This window comes from Scophthalmus maximus, chromosome 17 (genome assembly GCF_022379125.1).
Source record: "Scophthalmus maximus strain ysfricsl-2021 chromosome 17, ASM2237912v1, whole genome shotgun sequence".
NCBI lineage: Eukaryota > Metazoa > Chordata > Actinopteri > Pleuronectiformes > Scophthalmidae > Scophthalmus > Scophthalmus maximus.
Genome location: NC_061531.1, coordinates 19,369,652 through 19,389,527, shown reverse-complemented (window position 1 = coordinate 19,389,527; position 19,876 = coordinate 19,369,652). Strand labels below are relative to the sequence as shown.

Genomic DNA, 19,876 nt, shown 5'->3' with positions numbered 1-19,876 from the left:
TTTAAAATGCCGTCGGCGGCGTCAAGAACTGTCAGTAGCTACTTAATGTTTATGATGTGTTGCGTTTTACTGTTCGGCAGCAATGCGACTCGCGTTGAATGGATGATTACGTTCCATCAATTAATATATTTATGTTATAACACTGATTAAGATTGAAGTATTATAGTATGTTTATGGGTATAAACCGTAGGTAAGTCAGATTCTCATGATGCATCGTGACCTTCATGTTCATCCTGGACTCGAGCACCACCTGCCTATTTACCTCTAAGGCTCCTTGTCTGGATCAACTGGTTTAGAACTCAAGACAAATGTCAGAACAATGTCAACATTCATCTTTTTCCGAACGTGCAATGAGAACATCAACATCTACTTTCTGATTCTTGACTTCGCGATTCACGAGTCGCATCGTTTCTCAGAGAAAACTCTTTTTATTTAACAACATGCACATCAAGTCAAGAGTAGTCCAGCCTGCTAGGATTAAAACAGAATGAACAAGTAGTAATTCAATTCTTAAATAATCAAGGTAAAGCACAACGTTCAGAGACATGACATCATTGTGAAGTGTTGTTGTCACATCATTTTATTTGCCCCAAATCATCACAAACTCTATAATGTTATATCAATACACTGTATTATACCAAACAAGTGACAAGACAAAATGAGAAAGATTTTCTATTTTCTTTCAGAAAAACACAAGAGCAAAGAAAACTATTTCAAATCTGACACATCTATTCCATTCTTTAGTCTTGAAAATATTTCTAACGTCCAATAATCACTAGTAAAAGCAGTGATGGCTGTTCCCCAAATAACACAGTGCTCAACTTAAATGTAACAGACAATCCTTTTTTTATAGAAACTGCTCAAACCACTTCCGATCTATTGTATTATTTAACTAGCAAAAAATTGCTCCTTGCTCAATTGTATCATTGCAATCACATTTTGTTAGAGGTTGTATGCACAGAGCAGAAATGGGCCAAGAGTTGAGCCCTGTGGAACACCTAGAATTAAACAGGTCAGTGAAGAAACAATTATGTATAAAGTAGAGTGAGAGTGATATATAATGATAAGATATATATATATATATATAAAACATATCGGTATTGGCATTTATGTTTGCAGATATGAAAACTTTTATTTAAAGAATAAACAATGTGCGTTTATGTTTACATTGTAAATTGTTCTTGATTTAGGTTTTATATACTCTACACACTATTTTTATTTATAGTTATTTATAATAAAGTTTATGGTTAAAAAACAAGCAAATCAATCAAATTTCTTTGCCATAGAGGTTTAATATCAACATTGTATATATCTTGTGTATATATGTATATATATATATATATATATATATATAGGCCAATATATCAGTATCAGATTTTTTTTTACTTCCTAATAATTGCAAGAATCCTTATTGTTTGGGCACTTGTATGGAGGGAGATATCGATATTATTATATTTCTGGACAAAATGGACAAACCGAGGCACATTTGTTCATTTACTGGATCTCTGCTGGGCTTCGAACTCGGGGGGCCGTTGTCGCCGTTGCTGTCAAGCTATAATTAATTTGGAGCGTTCACAAGTGTCCCGTGTGCACTCACTGTACTTACGGCGGCGTTAACATCACCAGCGAGTGGAAACACACGGTGTCCACTTTGAACCACTTTTAGAATGAGCAAACAAGACTGTGTGTAACTGGAGGCGCCCGTCGTGTCCGGGGGAGCAAAGTGTGAACAGCAGCTCGTCATCTCCACAATGCGTCACATCGTCTCCTCCTGCGATGCGGCAGCGTGCGTGTTTCGGGGGACGTCAGACAAAAAAAATCAATGCTTAGAATACGATGTCTACGAGCGGAAATGGCCTCGTGTCACGTTCCTCTTTGGCAAATTTGCGAGATTTCCCGCTCCTGTTGTAGACGAGATTAAGGGAAAGAAAACTGTTGAATGTCTCCTCAGTGCTGACGAGTTGGTGAACAGAGGTTGGGGGGGTTTTCTTTTTCCGCCAGTTGCCAAACAACAACAGCGACCTGTCGGCCCCCGGAGTCGGCCTCCGTCTCCCCCCCGGCGACGACCTCTTCCCCCCGGCCGTCACTCTCACAGCCACTCGCGTCTTAATCCGCCCTCTCGCGCTCAAAGTCACATGTGGTAACTCTAACCGTGCTTCACGGGGGATTTGAACAAATGTCATCAACGTACCAGCTGCTGCTGGGGGGTTGGGGGGGTGGGGGGGGGTCCTCAACTCTTCAAATGTTAGTCCTGTGTTTTTTGTTTAATTCCCCTTCTTTGGTTTTCAGCTGTAAATCTGAGCGACTTTAGTTTTTACAGTTGAACTTGTGAGATGCGTCGTCATCAGATCAGTGTGGCTGCTGCATGTGAATGTCACCACATCAACTTTAGTTTGAATCTTTTGTTTTAGTGTCTGTGGTCTTCTTTTTTTAATTATCAAACTCAGTAAAAAGTGACCGACATACTTGAGCACAATCTTCACAAACTTCCTTAATCAATTTTCTTTCTTTTTGTCTTTCAAGGGAGAAGTATTGTACTTGTACTCCACTACAGTTAATCTGACGTCTTTAGTTACGCGTGACTTAATAATACATTTTAAAATCCCTGACGCTGTCCATGCATTTCTAACTTTTCCTCTGATAAATGTCGCTTTTTGATTCAACGATCTCAACGTCTCCCGGGTGGAGATGTAACTGACGTCACTACTCTCCTTTACCCACGTCGCGGCTCTTGGCTCGTAACTTATTCAGCTGCGATTCGGCGATGTCGGCTCGCTCCTCGGCCTCCTCCAGCTCATGCTGCACCTTCCGGACTTTCAGCAAGTGGACGCTGGTTTGTTCCTCCTGAGTGTCACAGACAACGGCGTGAGAAAGAGAGTAGCTTGTCTTCTGTCTGTCCTTGGCACGCGTGTCTGTACTCACCGCCTCCTCACTCTGCCTCTTGTACGCCTTCACTTTCAGCTGCAGCTTGTTGACCAGATCCTGGAGCCGGGCCACGTTCTTCTTCTCCTCCTCAGCCTGACATCAAGACAGTTTGACAAGCAGTTTTAAAATTGCAAAAAAGCTAAATGTCCAGTTATACAATGAGATATGACCCTTTACCTGAAAAGTGAGCTCTTTGATTTTTCTCTCATATTTCCTCAAACCTTTCGTGGCTTCGCCGCCGCGTTTCTGTTCGGCCTCCAACTCATTTTCCAGCTCACGGACCTTGTGGAGATATTCTGCGTTTCAATCAGCACTTTTTTTTTTTCATTTTTCTTACTTTAAAGGTGCCCTTCTTTGTGGATTCGTACCCTGGTTTCCAGTTTGTGCAGCTCCTTCTTGCCGCCCTTCAGCGCCAGCTGCTCGGCCTCGTCCAGACGCTGCTGCAGGTCTTTCACAGTGGCCTCCGTGTTCTTCTTCATCCTCTCCAGGTGAGCGCTGGTGTCCTGCTCCTTCTTCAGCTCCTCGGCCATCACGGCCGCCTGTACGCAAATGGAGAATTCGGCGTGAAGTTTGTTCGAAACGCGACACCGACGTCCGGCAGTTTCTCGTTTCAGTGGCTCTCGGGACGACTCACGTCCGTGATGGCCTTTTTGGCCTTCTCGTCGGCGTTCCTCGCCTCCTGGACGGTGTCCTCCACCTCGGACTGCAGCTGAGCTACGTCACACTCCATCTTCTTCTTGGTGTTCAGGAGGCCGGTGTTCTGAGCAACACACATTCATTTACATTTAGTGGTCCGGTACCAAGGACAAAGGATTTAAAGCTACAGTGTGGGTTTTTTAGACGCTGCAGGAAAATAGGAAATGGAATCAGCGGTGCGACACCATAAAGTGTCCCCTGTCGGTCGCTCAGTTGGTCGCGGTTTGCAACTTTGCCACCTGATGCCGCCAGAAAATTACAAAAATTACACACTGGGGCTTTAATAATTGTTTCCTCACAGATATCATATAATGTAAATACAAATTTCATAGAGCTGCAACAATCGATCGAACAATCCATATTTAACGATGCTGAAAGTTTAAGTTTAGCTGTACATGAACATATTCCGGTGTTTTTGTCGCAGAGCTCCAGAATTAGTCGACGAGCGGAAAGTGTGAACTTGGCATTAGTTGTTTACATGAAAAGTGGCAGAAACAGTTTATTAAAGAATAAAAATAAAGAGATCCAGAACGACAAGCACTTCCGCAGCACCTAAGGATTTAACTTTTCCACTTTGTGTTGCCCCGTCCTGGATTGTCCAGTCGCCTCCTGACCTGCGAGTGCAGCAGCTGAATCCTCTCGCTGGTCTCCATCAGCTCCTGCTCGGCCAGCTTGCGACCCCTCTCCGACTGCTCCAGCGCCGCCCTGATCTCCTCGCTCTCCGCCGTCACCAGGTGGTTGCGGCGCTCCACGATGGCGAGTTGCTCCTTGGACTCCTCCAGACTGTGGAGCGCTTCGTCCAGGTGGACCTGCGCGTCCTGGGGACGGAGAGCCAGAGGAGCGCGACGGTTCACAAGTCAAATATCGGCCCCGATATGTCGGGATTTCTACAACCCGGCGCATCCACAACCCACCTTCAGCTGCGTCTGCAGGTTCCTCTGCTGCTTGGTGGCCTCGGCCGCCTGCCGGTTGGCGTGACCCAGCTGCATCTCCAGCTCGTTCAGATCCGCCTCCATCTTCTTCTTCACTCGGACGGCGTCGTTCCTGCTGCGCGCCTCGGCGTCCAGCGTGCCCTGCAGCGTGTCCACGGTCCTCTGGTGGGTCCGCTTCAGCTGGTCCATCTCCTCGTCCTTCTCCGCCGCCCTGCGGTCCACCTCCGACTTCACCTGGTTCAGCTCCAGCTGGAGGTGGAGGATCTTGGCCTCCTCGTGTTCCAGAGACGACTGCGGGGAAGAGAAATAAACACGTAAGTTGTTGATATTGGAGGTTCATTGGAAAGAGAAAGAGACTTTGTGCGAACCTCCACTTCCTCGAGAGCAGCCTGCGTGTCTCTCTTCTCCTGCTCCGCTTGCTTCGCGACCTTCTCCAGCTCGTGGACAACTTTGGCAGATTGTCCGACTTGCTCCGTGAGATCCGTGATCTCCTCTAAACAAACGCACAGAAAGGAAAACAATCAGCAGCAACTTCTCAGCACCAAAGAAAAAGCCCACTCATTGGTCTCCAGTCGAGCTCTCACGTTGGAGATTCTTGTTCTCTCTTTTAATGGTCTCCAGGTGATCCAGAGCTTCCTCGTACGAGTTTTTCAGCTTGAAGAGTTCTGTACTCAGAAGTCTGGACTCTCGCTGGGAAGCTTCCAGATCCGACTGACTCTCCTCATTTTTCTGTTTCCACTCAGCAAGAACCTAGTAGAGGAGGAGAAGGACTTGTGTCATCGCCGAAGCTCTAATAAGCATGTTTTTCTGCTGAAGAGAGCGAGAGAAGAGGACGGACCTTGTCAAAGTTCCTCTGTTTCTTGTCCAAGGAGGCGTTGGCCGCGTTCGACCTCTCCACCTCCACCATCAGATCCTCCACCTCGGCCTGCAGCCGCTGCTTGGTTTTCTCCAGCGACGCACATTTGACATTTGCTGCTTCTGTCATCTCCTCAGACTCCTGCAGCCGCTGGGCCAACCTCTTCCTTATGAACCGAAGATACACGCATTAGAACCATCATCACCATCATCATCATCATCATCATCGCCGAGTTCAAAATGAACGCCCCGCGCGGTTCCTACTTCGCCTCCTCCAGCTCCTCGGTGCGTTGGATGGCGTCCGTCTCGTACTTGGTTCTCCACTGCGCCACGTCGCCGTTGGCCTTGGACAGGTAGCGCTGCAGCTCGGCCTTCGCCTCCTGCTCCTCCTCGTACTGCTCCCTCAGCAGCTCGCAGTCGTGACGGGACGAGTGCAAACTGTGAGCCAGGGCGTTCTTGGTCTGTCGCAAAGCAAACCGATACAAACATCTTTCGTTGTCTTTCATAATCGTGGATCAAAGTCTGGTGACATTTTCCCAGGGAATAATTCATGGATCTTGATTAGAACCTGTTAGAGGACTATGTGATCTATATGAGAGCAGCTCGACGGACAGTTTGTCTCAGACCTTCATCTCGTCGTCCAAAAGTCTCTTCAGCTCCTCGATCTGTTGACTCCCGGCGGTTCTCGCTCTGCTCAGCTGCGACAGCGTCGCCTCTTTCTCCTCCAGCAGACGAGTGAGCTCGCCTGCTCAGGAAGAAGAAGAACAAAGTGACTTCTCTCGCTCCAACTGACACGTTGCGAGGCGCTTCCACGACGAGGATTCTACCGTTTTCCGTTTGCAGGCGAGCGCTGAGTGCGGTGTGGTCGCTCAGAGATCTCTGGGCGTCGTCCGCTCTGGTCCTGTGTTCGCTCATTTGGTCTTCGTGGCTCCTGCACAGTTTCTCCAGATTGGCCTGAAATACAGAATACAGGTGACGCTGGTGAGGAAGACGCCAACGGGTTCAGTGTACCTCCACCTTTTTTTTTGTTTACGGTACCTTGCTCTTCAGCACGCTCTCCACGCTGCTCGCCATGTCGTCGATCTCCATCCTCAGCTCGCTCTTCTCCTTCTCCAGCTTCTGCTTCACCCTCTGCAGGTTGTCCAGCTGCTCGCCGAGCTCGGCCACGCTGTCGGCCTGCTTCCGGCGCAGCGTGGCGGCGACCGACTCGTGCTGCAGCGTGGACTCCTCCAGGTCGCGACGCAGCCTGTGGAACTCGGCCTCGCGCTTCTTGTTCAGCTCGGCCTGGGCGGCGGTGGCTCCCCCGGCCTCCTCCAGCCGCTCGCTGATCTCCTCCAGCTCCCTGGACACGTCCGACCGCTGCTTCTCCGCCTTGGCCCGAGCCGAGCGCTCGGCCTCCATTTCCTCCTCCAGCTCCTCGCCGCGGGCCTGCGGGGCAAAATACGTCAACACGTACATATCTCAGGTTTTTGAGACATGTGTTGGAATGCAGCAGCACTGTTATGAATCATACCTGAAGCTCTTTAATCCTCTTCTGTAGCTGAGTGCTCAGAGCTTGCTCGTCGTCAATTTTGCACTGCAGGCTGCTGATTTCAAAGTCTTTTCTGAAAGGAAAGGAAATGTGTTTTCGGTATCAGTACAGTCAGGCTTCATCTTCACAAACAGTGCAGTCAGCAATTATAATGGATTTCTAAATTCTAGCTGAAATGAAGCACGATAAGGAAAAAAAAATCACTTTTAACACTACAAGATAACTGATGGTATCCAGGAGCAGCTGTCACTCAGTGGAAGTGTTTGTCATAAATGAGGCTTGTTTTTTGTGTGTGTGTGTGTGTGAGAGAGAGAGAGTTGTGTAACTGTATCTCAATCCGTGTGAGCGTAATCCAATTTGTGTGTATGTAAAGGAATCTGCAAATGTGTGTATAGATCTGTGAGTGTGTAGATAAATGTGTACAGATATTTAAAGCCCCAGTGTGTAATTTTTGTAATTTTCTGTCGGCATCTGGTGGTGACGTTGCAAACCGCAACCAACCGAGCGACCGACAGGGGACACTTTATGGTGGCGCACCGCTGATTCCATTTCCTGGTTTCCGGCAGCGTCTGAAAATTCAACGTGAACCCGACGTATTCTGGAGCGTTTAGTTCAACAACCGTGTTCAACACGACGTAGAAACATGGAGACTCACACGGAGGTCGCTCCACCTCATGGAACTATATTTAACTCATATATGAACACAGTAATGGACAATATATTCAATTTCTGTGAATAAGTTCTTCTAAATATGACACACTGCAGCTTTAATGGCCGAAAGCCTCGTGGATGACCGACGTTTTTACAAATGGAGGAGGCGGGGTCGAACCAGTTACTTTTCGCTGAGTAAATTTAAGTTCCTAATAATAATTATTATTATTTAGTGAAAGGTAAAAAGCTCCAAAATGCTGTTTTTTTGTCTTGACCTCCTCCATGATCACGACAGCAGTCGGAAAACAGAAAGAGAAAATACTTTTTCAGCCCTTCCTCCGTCTGCTGTCGCTCGTTCTCCAGGTCCATGACGGTTTCCTGCGCCAGCTTCAGATCGCCCTCCACTTTCCTCCGGGACCTCTCCAGGTCGGCGCGCGCCTTCTTCTCCTGCTCCAGGGAGCCCTCCAGCTGCAGGAGAGCATCACACTGCTCTTATCTTGTCCTAACTCAATCACCAGCAGACTGACTTTGTCCTGTCCACACTCACGTCGTCAACCTGCTGCTCCAACTTGAGCTTCGTCTTCACCAGGGTGTTGGCCTTGTCCTCCTCGGCCTGCAGGTCGTCCAGCGTCTGCTGGTGCGCCTCCTGCAGAGCTCTCATCTCCTTCGAGGACTTCAGCAGCTTCTCCTCCAGCGACGTCAGCTCCTCCACCAGATTCTTCACCTGAGGACGGAAAACGCCGCTTCCTGAACGTGAACTCGCGCGTCACCGACGCCCTTAGAGGTTGAGAAGGAAGAAGAACAACACACCTTGTTTTCCGTGGCGTACTTCTCCTTCTCCACTTTGCCGATGGTGAGCTCCAGGTCGTCGATGTCTCTCTTCAGCTCCGAGCACTCGTCCTCCAGCTTCCTCTTCTTGGCCGTGATCTCGGCGTTGATCTCCTCCTCCTCCTCCATCCTCTCGGAGAACTCCTTGACCTTGGCCTCCAGGTGGATCTTGCTCTTGATCAGGCCCTCACACCGCTCCTCGGCGTCGCACAGGTTCTCCCTCTCCTACAGTCCAGGGGCAGTAAAGCTGGATTATTCATCTATAGATCATAATCATTGTATATTATATGATCTTGTCTTGTTATTTTGTTGTTGTTTCATATTATGAGGTCCATTATATATATATTTCATGTTTTTCTAACTTTCCTATATTTCTATATTTGCTATTTATTGTATAGATCTAGATTTATCTCAAAAATGTTTGTCTCTTTTTACATTACATATTGTAAAATACATGCTAATGTATAATTTTAAAGAAGATATTATATTCTTTTTTCATGCATGCAGACAGGCAGAAATACAAATGACTTTCAAGTGTTAGTGATATATTTTCCTCCTAATACATTCTTCTGTTGTATAATTTATTTTTTAATATTTTAAAATATTTCAAATATTTCAATTTTGTTTTAAGATAAAATAAGATTGTATTAATCCCACACTGTGGAAATTCACTGTCAAAGCATCAGGGAAGAGGTAGAAAAATATTACAAAATATAGCAAAAATATGTGTTGATACAGTTAAAGAGAAAAGAAAAAAAACTAAGTAAGTAGAAGGAGTGAAGAAGTGAGAAGGATAAAATATGCACTGCAAAAAAATACTAACAGAACATTTTTTAACTTGTTGACGTGGAGAAAAAACTTTAAGACTTTCATTTGGACCGATTATCTTTGTTTCCTCTCATCTTTTAGTTTCTACACTGCAAAAAGAAAGTCGTTTTCCTCCCGATCTCTTCACCCAAGACATAAACCAGGCCTCGGCCTTCTGCTCGCGGTTCGGCTGTTTCCACGTACCGCTTGGATTTGAAGGTGAAGGTCGTTTTTCTCCTGGACGAGTGCGACCGTCTTCTCCTCCAGCTCCTTCCTCCGGGCCTCCGACTTGGCGAGCTCCTCTTTGAGTCGCGCGAACGCCTCCTTCATGTTCTGCATCTCCTTCTCCGCCTCGGCACTCCGCAGCAGAGGCTTTATCTTGAAGAAGAGCCTCATCCAGGGCCAGTTCTTCACGTTCATGAAGGAGCGGATGTTGTACTGGACGACGAAGATGGACTCTCTGTAGAGCGAGGAAGAAAAACAGCAGAGAAATACTCTGAATAATCTTTTAAAAAATGGTGAATGTGAAGAAAAGACCTTCCTCAGTATCATTTGTAAAATTCATAAAGGCAAGACGAAGAAAAGAATGAAAGGAAGTTAGATGTGGCAGGAAAATCAGAAAGTATTTCAAGATGTTTCTCCTCAAAAAATTTTACTAAAGAGAAAGATTTGAAAATAAGAGTTTATTCTAAAGCTTAAAGTTTCCCGCGTTCTTCAAATTCCCCTCATATCTCTACTGTAATCCTTTCAAATTTTTATTTTATTTATTTCACAACTGAGTTCCATAAAGAAATGAATTTTGCCACTGACCTTTTCTTCGACATCTCCTTGAGCCGCAGCCTGGTGACGTAACCTCGGGCCGCAGCCTGGATTCGCGTCATCAGCACGGCCAGTCGCTCGTCCCTCATCTCCTCCAGGAGGCCCAGAAGGCCGGCTTTGAAAAACACCTGATGACCATGTGAATAACTGTAGATAACTGTAGCCTCGATGAGAAAACATGTCGAGACACATGTTTGATGAGGTGTTTTTTTTCTGAAGCCACTTTATTACTATTATTTATATATTTTTTCTGAATTATTATTATATTTCTTTCTTCTGTATGGAAATTGGCCACATGGTGGTGCTGTAAGTGAGGCCAAAAAAATCACATTTGGAAAAGACCGCATTATGCTAATTAGCATAAACTGTAAAACAGTAATATGAATAGAAATTGTCAAATTTTTACTTTATCAACACCAACTTTTGGAACACAGCCTTAATGGGAATAAAATACAAATTTCTATTTAAAAAACGAGCAAGATTGGTAAAAAAACTAAAATGGCAGCCAGTAGCCAAAATGCGAACCCGCCAACTGCGGCTATATTTTTACACTTGCATTTCTTATATTTTTTAATGCTTTGTAAGGTGTGTTGTGTGACTGACACCTGCTGCTGCAACACCGTGAATTCCCAGATTGGGGTCAATTAAGTACATCCCCACATCCATCCATCCATCTATCTATCAATGAACTACTGTATCGAGTGGGCTCCTAATAACTGCACTCATTCCCAAAGTGCCTGGGCCTTTCTCGGAAAATGTTCTGGTCATTAATGACAATTAATTACAGCTAAATATCAGCAGCGAAAACTACGAGGAAAGTTTCAAGGTGATGAGCTTGGGGGGGGGGGGGGGGGGGGAGCAATTTTTCTGGAATAATACCTTTGTGTATCCAAATCTGTACTGGCCGTGGTCCACGTCGATGGACGAGAGCAGTTTCTCCGAAGCCTTCTTGCTGTCGATGAACTGCCCCTCGGGGATGGCGCTGGCGTTCAGGATCCTGTACCTGCGTCACACAGACAGTCACATCCACAAGTTCAGCTTTCACTGCGCTTTGTTCCGCAGAAGTACAACGTGAGCCGTGTGTTACCTCTGGCGGAAGTCTCCGTAGAGGATCCTGCTGGGGAATCCCTTCCGGCAGATCCTGATGCCCTCCAGCACGCCGTTACACCGCAGCTGGTGCAGGACCAGATGGTGATCCATCGACCCTGCACGGAGGAGACATTTCCCCCCTCAGGGTCACTTCACACTGAGAATCACTCTCTGTGGGCTTTGGTTTAGTTCTTCTCTCTTTTACCTGGTGTCTTGGTCTCATTTGGGATGATGCAGCGTACAAAGTGCGGGTGCGTGGACCGGAGGTTGGCCATCAGCTTGTTCAGATTCTCCTGCAGGAGATTTCACAGGTTCTATTCTCTTGGCAATGAGTTTAGCGGTTGAGGTTAGCTTAGCGTAGAGCCTGGAAACAGTGGACACAAGCTAGCCAGGCTCTGTCGAGAGCAATGACTGTTAATAAAAAGATGGACGACATGACAGCTTCCCCACATATTTCTAACGGTGTGTTTGCACCAACAAATTTTCCACGCGATGAGATAACGTACAAAGTCAATGCAAAGACGCGAGAAGTATTCAGGTCACGTGATGACACGAGAGCCAATTATCGCTGGGATCCTCCCGATTCCTCCCGATCCTCCCGATTCTCCCGATCCTTCTGTTCCTCCCGATCTCGCGTTACTCGTGCAAGTAAATACAAATGATTGGGCGGCCAAACTCGCGCGAGGAACAGGAAAATGAAGATAGCGTTAGGCTTAATGTGAGTAAAAAGAAATTTGGGCCAAAAAATATAATCATCAATTATGACATTATTACAACTATTGCCAATGTATGAATAAATAAAAACATATGAACAAAAAAGACATATGAAACATATGAACTAACAGAATGTTAAAAGAAGGTTGATATTTTCAAAACACAGGCCCGGTCTACGTCCATGCCTTAATACCATTACCACCAACAATGCATATTATCTATATATGTAATTATTGGTTGTTACCCTGAAGAGAGCAGAGACCGTCTGGAAAGAAGAGCCCTTTCTCTTGTAACTTTTCTTACTTCCATCTGCAGCGGCGGCAGGGAAACAAGGGAATAACTTAATAACTGATATAATAAAGCAGAAACGTCACGTTAAACCTTGTGATATGAAAGAAGTCAACCGACCGTCAGCGGTCGCGTAGGTGGCAAAGAGCTGAGAGAGAAGTTTGAGCGAAGCCTTTTGATACAGCTGCACCACATTGTCGCTGAGCGGGTCTTTGTTCTTCTCCAGCCAGCCGCTGATGTTGTAGTCGACGGTGCCGGCGTAGTGCATCAGCGAGAAGTGGGCCTCCGCCTTCCCTTTGGACGGCTTGGGCTTCTGCAGGATGCCGCTCTTCCCCAGGTGCTGGTCGTACAGCTTGTTCTTGAAGGAGGCGTCCGTCGCCTTCGGGAACATGCACTCCTCCTCGAGGATGGAGAAGATCCCCATCGGCTGTGGAGGCAGAGAGCTCGGTGTGAGTCTGGTGTCCATGTCAATATTTCTGGCAGAGCCCGACCGATATATCGCTTGGCAGACAATATCAGCCCATATTGGCCTTTTTCAGGCTTTTTGGTATTGGCCGATATATTTTGACCCCGTCCGATATCGGCTTTCATAGACATATCGGTATCTGCGCTTATGTTTACCGATATGACATATTTCATTGTATGGAATACACAATGCAGAAAATGTTTTGCATTTATTTTTCTATTTTACGTAAAATAAATTATGTTTTTCTTTTAATAAATAAAGTTCTATATATTTGGTTGTATTTGTGTTTAGTTTTTTTAATATTTATTTATGATAACGTTTATGGTTAAACAAAATATCCAGCTTCAGTTACATTTCTTTGTCAAACAGGTTTGATAACGAATCATTGACATATATACCGGCCGATGTATCGGTATCAGAAATCTTGTACTCCCTAATATCGTCATCGGCTCCCCAAAATTCTATATTGGTATTTAATATTCAGGGGGATGTTCCGTACCTTCTCGATGAGCTCGATGCAGGCGGCCAGGTCCATGCCGAAGTCGATGAACTCCCACGCGATCCCTTCCTTCTTGTACTCCTCCTGCTCCAGCACGAACATGTGGTGGTTGAAGAACTGCTGCAGCTTCTCGTTCGTGAAGTTGATGCACAGCTGCTCCAGACTGTTCATCTGCGTTCAGACGTCAAAGAACGGCGGCACGTCGCTGAATTAACAAACCCAAGACGAGGTCCGCTCGGTATCAACGAGGGCGTGAGTCGCGGGGTTCTTTACCTCGAATATCTCGAACCCGGCGATATCCAGCACGCCGATGAAATGCTGCCTCGGCAGTTTGGTGTCCAGCTGCTGGTTGATCCTCGTCACCATCCACAGGAACAGCTTCTCGTACACGGCCTTGGACAGAGCGCCCATGGCGTTGTTCACCTGCGATCAAAGATCATCTCTGAAGGGCGTCTTCTAATCGGACTGAACACACGATTAACACGTTTGTTCAGACGTGGAAAACAAACGGTACCTGCTGCGGCGTCTGCCCTTTGGTGACGTACTCGTTGCCGACCTTGACTCGAGGGTAACACAGCGCTTTCAGCAAATCGGCAGAGTTCAGGCCCATGAGGTAGGCGACCTTGTCCGCCACTGTGGGGGGAACATATCGCAGAGGTCAAAGCGTGAAAGAAACACTTGGCGTAAGAAGTGTGCAGAGTTTTAGAAGTCAGCGCAGCGGTTCGTCACCCTCGGTGCCGTCGGGCTCCGCCTGCTCCTCTCGCTGCTTCTGCTTGAACTTCATGTTGCCGTTGTGCATCACGGCGCCGGTCAGCTTGTAGATGCCCAACTTCTCCTCCGCGTTGAAGCCCAGGATGTCGATGGCGCTCTGCGGAACACACGCACACATGTTGAACTTACTCTTACTCTTACTCTCTGAACTCGGAGCGTTCCAGTTGTAATTTCCGACTCGGAGGTCGTAATTCCGAGTTCCGAGATCATGCTGGATACGACAAAGCCGAGTTCCGAGGTATAACGGAACGCAGGGTTAGCTAAGTGCTAACAAATGCTAAATGAGTCACTAATCATTTTGAGCATGTCATAACCTGTTCTCTACTGTAAAGCACATTGAATTGCTTCTGTACATATTTTGTCATACAGTGACACTTGTTTTTTTGGTTTTTTTACTCTTTCCCCAAATTCTTTTACAGACCAAAACAAATTCCAAAATTTTAAATGATTCCAAACAAATGATGTGATTTGAGTTTTAAGGTTGTTGTTTTTTTTTAAACTGCATCAACAACAACTTTGCATCATGTTTTATGTCAATTTCCATGCATTTTTTTCATCATGTACTGATACATAAATTCATATATTCAACATTTCTGCACACAGTGTGATCCCCTTCTCTCACATCTGTGGCCATCAGCTCCTCGGTGTCGTCGATGCTCAGCACAGTGATCTCTCCCTGGCTGATGAACGGGTAGTCGTACGGATTGTTGGTTATCAGCATCATCTCTGAAAATCAAGTATTGATATTTCTGTGCAAGGCCAGCGGCGACAGCAACCGTATCGGTGCAGCAGTACTTTTTTAGTTTCATTATTGACAATTTTACTACGAGTCAAAAGTGTATTTACCGATTAAATCAGGCTTCTTGTTTGACATGATCTGATAGAAGATGTGGTAGCTCCTCTCGGCCGGCAGCTGAAACGTCACCCTGGATTTTTCCAAAAGGTCTAAGCATAAATGAAAAACATCAAATGATTAAATATATAAGTTAAACAATTGAACGGGTGGAACATATTTGTAAATGACACTGGAAAGAAGCAAACCTTACAAGTTTCAATGTCTGCCGATGCCAATTTCCCCTTTGTTCCAAAGTGGATGCGGATGAACTTTCCCTGGAAAATTTCCATTCGATTATTCTCTAAGTTCTACTTATGAGTCATGCTGCGTTCACACCACACGCGACGCGGAAATTCGGCTTCGGTCGCACGATAATGTCGTGTCTACCAAGTGACTTCTAGAGAAACAACCGGTGGAGGCGCCCTCTGCTGGTGATTTCAGAGAACACAGGCTTCAGCCTTTGGCTTCATTTTCCTCAACCCGTGACTACGTCCATTTTTATATACAATGTATGGTGTTTACTCGAGCAGGTAACCTGCGGATGCCAATTGGCTTTCGCGACATCAGGTTCAAACATTTCAACTCGAGCGAGTGAAGCAAATGTCTTTGCCCGGCGCGAGTACACGTGAATTTCGCGGCAGTCTCAAAACTTCGCTCTGCATATGGTGTGAACGCGCCATAACAGTAAATTTACAGTAAATTTACATGTTGCTCTGACATGTGGAAGTGGAGAATGGCTCTGATTTCACTGTTCATCATCTTGAAATCAGAAGATAATAATCTCATGACATACGTATGAAAAGTTGGTATGAAAAAGAATGGTAAGAATAATAATATGTGCATCATGGCCGCTTTTTGCCTCCGTACAGGTTAACACATTGGAACTCACAAATCGAGAGGAGTTGTCGTTCCTCACAGTCTTGGCGTTCCCGAAAGCTTCGAGCAGAGGGTTCGCCTGGATGATTTGATCCTCCAGAGTCCCCTGTGACAACAGTTCAAGAGTATAAGAGATGTAACACAGGTCTTATCGGCTTCCCGATCGTCTGCCGTTAAAATCACGAGATGAGAAACCGAACCTGCATTTTGCCGGCAACTTGCTCTTTCTTGCTCGAGTCTCCGAATGATGCAATTGTTGCAAAATACTGGATGACGCGTTTCGTGTTGACCGTCTTCCCGGCACCAGATTCTCCACTGAATAAAAAGTGCAGTGCTTTAAATGAATGATGGGGAAATAAAGACGATGCCATGTACGTGTGAGAAATCACATTGAGTCGTACTCACGTGATCAGGATACTTTGGTTCTCTCGATCTGTGGAGAGGAAAGAAAGAACACTGGTGAAACTGAATTTGAGGTTTTAATCTGTGTTAGACTTCGAATTTAGTTACTTACATTTCATCATGTTAATCTAATTCTAGTCAAACTAAAAAAAATAAAAGTGAATAATAAATATTAGTCTCTTATAGTTTTATTTCTTTCTTTCTTACAATTTGGACTAATTTTAGTAAATTCTCTCTCTTACATTTAAAAAAAGATTAGTAATATTTCATTCTATTTCAGCTGTACCTTTGAGGCGTTAATGTCTGCGATTTATGACCCATTTATTTGGTATTTCAATCAAGCGTGATTGTTTTTCGTCACATTGGAGTTATTACAATTTTTTAGTCCAATGACAAAAAATAAAGACAGTCGAGTCTTGTTTTAAATTTTTTTTAAAAGATGAAACACAAAATAAATTAGTTAATAATAAGATGAAATGTGTAATTTTAGTCACAAAGTCAAGACAATTTGTTATTCCAAAACAAATACATGAATTTATATACCTATAAACATCCACATGTCAGACTCATTTACCAATAAGAAGAAGCTGTTTGAGAAACTACATAATGTTTTCAGGCCCTTTAAGTTTTATTTCTAACAAAATGTATCGAAATAGTAAAAACTTATCGTTAAAATAATATCGAGAAACCTTCAATGATTCTGATGTGTGTCATTGAGTCGTGTCGCGATGCGACCGGACCTGTGAGCATGTACTGATAAGCGTTGTCAGAGATGGAGAAGATGTGCGGGGGGGCCTCCTGGCGTTTCTTCCCCCGGTACCCGGCCACCACCTCCGGGTTGTAGACCGGGAGCCACTTGTAGGGGTTCACAGTCACACAGAAGAGTCCAGAGTAGGTCTGCGAATAAAAAAGTGAAAGGTATTCACACTTATCTCAAAAAGAAGATATTGCCCGATTGATTTTTCTTTTAGAAACAGAAGGAACTCGTTGCTCTCACATAGATCATCCAGGCGGCGTAGCGCTCCTTGAGGTTGAACAGCACAGCGGGTTCGTGGAGGTGAGTCAGCAGGGCCATGTCCTCCAGCTTGTCAAACTTAGGGGGGTTCATGGGCCGAACGTCGTCCAGGTCCACTGTGACGACCTGACGCGCGGATGCAAAGAGTCCGCTGATGAGCGGGAACCGACACACAGAGGACAATGGACGGACGAGAGGATGTGGTCCTTCTGAGACCTCTGCACCCACCTTTCCGTCCTGCGTCTCCACGGTGACATTGGAGCCGTCCTGGCTTCTGATCTTTCCCTTGACGTACTCCTGCTTCGGGTCCGGCACAAAAACAGCCGTCTTGGCGTCGAACACCGCGTTCTGGGCTGCGATCCTCTCCCGCTCCGATTTTCGGAGGTACGGCGCCGCCACCCCGAAAATTTCCATCTCGGCGTCACTCATTTTTGGTCTGACTGAATGAAGCGGGGACAAAGACATCGACTGAAAGAGTAATGGACTAACGCGGATATTGGTCCGGTTGCACCGTACTCACCGGAGCTCTGCAGACTGACACAATCGGATACCGCGATGCTCGAATCCCTCGAGGTTCAACAAAGACTTCAGACTCTCCGCTCTGCACCGTGGTTAGTTGTCCCAACCGTACACCACACACATCCCTCAGCCTAACCAGACTTCCACAGCCTTTATAAGCGTCAGTCAGGCCTTTTCCGTGGCCGCCTCTCCTCCTATATTTGGCGACGGCTTGGAAAAGTCCAGTATGTCCCATTTTGCATTTCACACTATGTCTATGTATAGCTGTATTGTGTCACTTTTAAACGGTTCCAATTGCAATCCTTCAGACTGCCCATTAAAAAAGAGCAATGAACGCTAAGGACGACAGCTTAGGGGGCTTACGGTCGCGACATGGCGGGCCTCATTTTCTGGGATCAGGGAAGATTACGTCTGTTAGGGCATCGCTGAAATTCTGGGCCTTGGCCGCCTGGAGAGGCCCGTTGATCACACACACGACTGTTTGGGTTTGTGTTGGGGAGCCGCCGGAGGTCGACGGGCAACATTTAGCACATATTCCAGACAGCCCGTCTGCGTTAACCCACATTTATTAAAGATGTTTCTTGTGGTATTCGTCATTTAAATTCTGCGTCTGTTTTTTGATTCACATTTAGCATCAAATTCGTCTCGCTCCGTCCGCCATTGTCCGTTAAGTCTTGCTCGAAATCGGAAGTTTGACTCCAGCGATTCCTTTTCGTCGCCGCCTCAGTTGCTGGTTTATGTGTTATTCTTTATGGCTTTTGCATGTTGATCTGTTGTCCTTTGTAATGCTCACTGTTGTATGTTGTGTTTAGCATAGCATGTAGCGTTTGAATGTAACCGTATGTGTCCTCTCTGCATTTTGTTTCGTCTTCTACGTAGTATTTCGTATGTTTGATTTATTGCTTTTTGAGATGACAATTACATTATAGAGACCTAAAATTACTGAGGCCAATCAACCTAAAGCCTAAAACATGTGAACTGATTTCAACACATATCGGTCTTTGGTAGGTTGGTGTGGATGTATTATAGCCGCTGCTGGGCTTTTATTATTATTTCTATAACATTCATTTAAATGAAGGTGCTCTTTGTCAAGTCTGTGTAGACATTTACCTGATGGGAAGTGTAGGTCTGTTTGTGAAGCAGAGAGACGTAAAGTCAGGACATCGCGTTGCATCAGTTTAAAGCAACACAAGGATTTTTATCAATCTGTTCCCCCGCAACATTAGCTGCAATACTAAATTGCTAAAGAACCCCTTTATGTAACTTGGTATTGATCCTATGTTACTTAGAAATACTGAAGTATTATTATAATATACTGTCTATTCATGATTTATTGTGTGTTAGACTCTTGCAATTCCTTATTCTCGAGTCTCAATCAAACCACTGTAAAAGAAATTAAGTTTGCACGATCTGAAATTCGATTTCTTAAATATCATATAAGGCAAATATGTTGATCCATAGATTAATCACCTGTTTTTTCTGGCGGCAGCCCTTTTAAATGGAACATCTTGTGGTGTTGGGGCTGTTGCTTGGACAAAGCAAGACATTTGAAAATGTCCACTTTGGAAATAAAAATTTTCACGTTTTATGAATCAGAATAATTGATGAGGAAACTAGTTGTGGCCGGATTCAGATCAATTCGCGGTCATCGTTCCAACATAGTGTTGTACAAGTAAAGGATGAAATTCAGATTACTCGGGTCTCCTATTGTTACTCTGTTACTTTTGTTGCTGCACTTTTAATCCAATATGAACATACCTAAGAAATCAAGGATCATTTACTTTTGCAAATCTTCACTATATGATTCTTTCTCCGAGATGGCGTTGGAGAGGGGAGAACGCTGTCAGTGTATCACAGACAGTCTAATTGGCAATTTAAACGCCTCCTAAAGTCACTTGAAGGTCTGGCGACAGCTGCGATTATAATTGGCTCTGGGTAGACGAGCATGACCCGGGCAGGGCCGACCAGCGCGGGGGCTTACAGTGCGCTGACCCCTCCGTCACGTCTCGACGCAGCAGCAGCAGCAAAATGTGCGTGTGGAAGTTTGACTGAGCGGGGGCCACGAGATGTGAAGTCCAGGGTCACGGGACAAGAAAGAGAAGCAGCAGGGAGACAATCCCCATCAGCTGGTTGTGCTGGGCAGGAGGCCGGCGCGTCGCCCCGGTTGGAAAATAGCTCTGACGACGGGTGCGTCTGTACAGGATCAGAGGGTCAACGGGAGAGACAAGGACCCGCTGCAGAGCGACGCTACTGCAAACCCCGGACGGGGAAAATGCACAAAAAGACAAGAGAAGTCGCATGTTGCGGTGTTTTTCTTGGTTCACAAATATGATGAAAGATTTACACGCAACACTTCAG

General features: G+C 45.6%; 1 protein-coding gene across 1 annotated transcript; it reads right to left on the bottom strand.

The window, feature by feature from the left end:
• Nucleotides 1–431: 431 nt before the first annotated feature.
• Nucleotides 432–17,693, bottom strand: LOC118289194 (myosin-8-like). Its single transcript, XM_047328215.1, has 38 exons — nt 17,228–17,693; nt 16,982–17,125; nt 16,725–16,881; nt 15,988–16,015; nt 15,783–15,897; nt 15,596–15,688; nt 14,918–14,981; nt 14,718–14,816; nt 14,494–14,597; nt 13,830–13,968; nt 13,615–13,733; nt 13,374–13,523; nt 13,101–13,271; nt 12,256–12,562; nt 12,092–12,156; nt 11,339–11,426; nt 11,132–11,249; nt 10,924–11,047; nt 10,036–10,172; nt 9,430–9,685; nt 8,401–8,643; nt 8,138–8,314; nt 7,913–8,058; nt 6,922–7,012; nt 6,447–6,836; nt 6,236–6,362; nt 6,035–6,153; nt 5,673–5,869; nt 5,392–5,575; nt 5,138–5,303; nt 4,922–5,046; nt 4,536–4,844; nt 4,236–4,439; nt 3,560–3,685; nt 3,294–3,464; nt 3,103–3,207; nt 2,923–3,018; nt 432–2,844 (listed from the first exon to the last, which is right to left on the bottom strand). The coding sequence occupies exons 1-38, from the start codon at nt 17,462–17,464 to the stop codon at nt 2,704–2,706; spliced, it is 5,832 nt and encodes a 1,943-aa protein (XP_047184171.1). The 5' UTR covers nt 17,465–17,693; the 3' UTR covers nt 432–2,703.
• Nucleotides 17,694–19,876: the final 2,183 nt, after the last annotated feature.

Excerpts from the sequence above, each read along its gene's own strand:
- LOC118289194 (XM_047328215.1), bottom strand. The coding sequence starts at position 17,464 with ATGTCTTTGTCCCCGCTTCATTCAGTCAGACCAAAAATGAGTGACGCC. Across the intron at positions 13,524-13,614 it reads AAGGGCAGACGCCGCAGCAG|GTGAACAACGCCATGGGCGC; the intron begins GTACCGTTTGTT and ends CTTTGATCGCAG. Across the intron at positions 3,019-3,102 it reads TCAAAGAGCTCACTTTTCAG|GCTGAGGAGGAGAAGAAGAA; the intron begins GTAAAGGGTCAT and ends TCTTGATGTCAG.